Genomic DNA, 2,750 nt, shown 5'->3' on the forward strand with positions numbered 1-2,750 from the left:
GCAATTGGTATGAGAAACCAGATGGTGATGTGTCAATATGGGAAGATTCTTGTTTGTTTCTCTGGAAATCATATTTGAACCAAGAATTTTTGATATGAGTGTACTTGGCAGTAAAGAAACAAAACCCATCCAAGAGAAAATCGTGGAAAGTATTAATAAATGCCCAGAAGAAATGAGAAATGAACTATATGGGAATATTATATTTTCTGGCGGGAACACATTGTTCAAAGGATACGTGGAAAGACTTAAAAAAGAACTTCAGTTACTCGCACCTGAAGGAACTAACGTGAATATAATTGCACAAGAAAATAGAGCATTTGGAGCATTTTGGGGTAGTGTCGTTTATGCTAATCAATCGACAACAACATTTGTGTCAAAACAAGAATATGAAGAAAAGGGAATTTTAGTATTCAACTTTTGAAATAATTCATTTTTTCATTGAAAATAATTTGTTTTAAATATTAATCAATAAATTTTTAATTAAAAATATTAGTAACATAATTATTCTAAAAATACACAGATTATAGATAATAATGTAAATAAATTTTATCAAGTCTTTTTTTATTAAATTTAAACAGTTTTTTAATCAATTTATAATTTGTATATTACAGACAGCTTAACAACTTTATTAATTTGAAATATTATACAAATAAAATGATATTACTTAATATTTTCAAAGATGTAAATAAAAAAGTGGAATTTTTTAATTTAAAAAGATCCCACAATTATTAACTTGGTTTGGTCCAAAAGATAATAAATAAAGTTGTTAAACCGACAATAATTGTATAAAATTATTTCACATTTTTTACGCACAACATTTACAATAAATAAGCAATTTTTTGTTTGTTAATAAAAAAATGACAGACTCTTTTTTAAAAGTTATTGAAAAAAACAAAAAAATAGAAGGATTTATTATCCAAATTTATTCCTCCAAATATCAACAAAATATTTTAAAAAACCTTAAAATAAAATCATGTGATTGATTCTTTTTTAATTATTGTTATTATACATTATAATAAATTAAATTAATAATTGTAGTTATAAACATAATATTGCTTCGAAATAAAAAAATAACTTTTACAATTATAAAATAAACGAAATGAAAATAATAAGTGATTAAATTAATATGTACTATATACATTAATTTAATAAAACTATAACTTTAATGCAGTATTTAAAGGATTTAAAACGAAAAGAAAATATTATGTGAAGGGCTCTATAATTGTATTCAACTCAATCTACGATTTCAAACTGCAAATGACTCTCAAAAGTCTTTTTTGTGTTTATTTTGTTTTCTTGATTCTTTTCTGTAGTGGACAAGAGTGTAATATTCCACTTGATTCAAGTTCAACTATAACTATTTTAAAAAGTTGCACATATTACAGTTATGATTTACAAATACAAGGCAAAAGTTTAAACATCACAAATGGCGCGATATTGACAGTTGAAACGAACGCACATATTAATCTCAATGGAAAGATGAACATCAATGCGTCAAGCACAGTGCTCATTGGATTAACACTTTTCTTAAACTTTAATTCAGAACTATTATTAATAGAAAATTCAAGAGTTGAGACATCAAAAAGTACTTTTTTATATGGAAATTCTTCAACAAAATGTCTGAGTACTTCTCAATTCATTTCTAAAGGAAATATTATTATCAGTGAAAATGCAACACTAAATATGAAAGATATGTCCATTCTTAATTCCTCGTCTTTTGTCGAATTCAAAGACAATTCAAAAATCACATTTGAAGGAAGTTCAAAATCGACTTCGTTGAACAATACAAATATATATGACAACTCTCTATTGAATATGACTGATGTTTCTTCTCTTGTTTCTGCTCTTTCTGTCGACTTCTTTGGATACTCGCAAACTTACTTGGGAGGACAATCACACGTGGAGACTTCAGATAATATGAACATACACGAATATGCGACACTGAGTCTCTCTGCATTTTCAAAATTAAATACATCCAAAAATATAGAAATCTTCAAAAATTCGAAGCTCACAATTCAAGACGGGGGGAAAGCAGTTTCTGGGAATGATATGAACATCTATGGAAATGCAACAGTCACTTTGAGAGGAAGTTCATTCCTCTTATCTTCATCCAAACTTTTTGTTTATGGTAATGCGAGTGTGACATTTGAAGATGAATCGAATGCAATTTCACTCAATAATATGTTCTTCCAAGGCAAATCTGAGTTTATTATGAAAGACTTTTCAACACTTGTTTCTTCGAGTCAAATAAACTTTATTGAAAATGCCACAGTTTCGTTATATGGCCATTCTAAAGTTGTTGCTGACGGAAACATTAATATGTATAATGATGTGTACTTTAATATGTATGATTACTCAGAAATGAGTGGCAAATCACAAATGAGTATAGGAGGCAATACAATTCGAGTGGTGATGAGTGACCATTCAGTCATAAAGGTACGAGATAATACACTGTCTTTGATGAAATATTTGGATATGAAAGATACGTCTGAAGTGAATGTGAATGTATTTACCTTTACTTCAAATGGCGTTTTGAATATGAGTGGGACAAATACAAATTTGAATGTACCGAAGATCATCGCGAATCAATTTCAATGTGACAGTGGAGAGATTAGAATAAGCGTAGACACGCTCATTCGTGTAAATGACGCACTCCAATTGGACGGTTGTAAATTACTTGTGGCCGAAAGAAGTATCAGAGACTTTCCTTTGTTTTTCACTTCGAGTGTGTATAATGCGATAAAATAACG

At 28.4% G+C, this 2,750-nt stretch overlaps 2 protein-coding genes across 2 annotated transcripts; both read left to right on the plus strand.

Moving 5' to 3' along the window:
* Positions 1-85: 85 nt before the first annotated feature.
* On the plus strand, positions 86-421 carry EIN_233440 (actin, putative; the record flags this gene model as incomplete). The annotated part of the gene is made up of 1 exon (XM_004256086.1): positions 86-421. A coding segment is annotated over one exon (336 nt), but the record flags the coding sequence as incomplete, so codon positions are not given.
* A 436-nt stretch (positions 422-857) lies between these two features.
* Positions 858-2,711, plus strand: EIN_233450 (hypothetical protein; the record flags this gene model as incomplete). The annotated part of the gene is made up of 3 exons (XM_004256087.1): positions 858-878; positions 1,197-1,270; positions 1,314-2,711. Coding segments are annotated over 3 exons (1,493 nt in total), but the record flags the coding sequence as incomplete, so codon positions are not given.
* Positions 2,712-2,750: the final 39 nt, after the last annotated feature.

Source organism: Entamoeba invadens (genome assembly GCF_000330505.1).
Source record: "Entamoeba invadens IP1 unplaced genomic scaffold scaff_1105074726317, whole genome shotgun sequence".
Classification (NCBI taxonomy): domain Eukaryota; phylum Evosea; order Mastigamoebida; family Endamoebidae; genus Entamoeba; species Entamoeba invadens.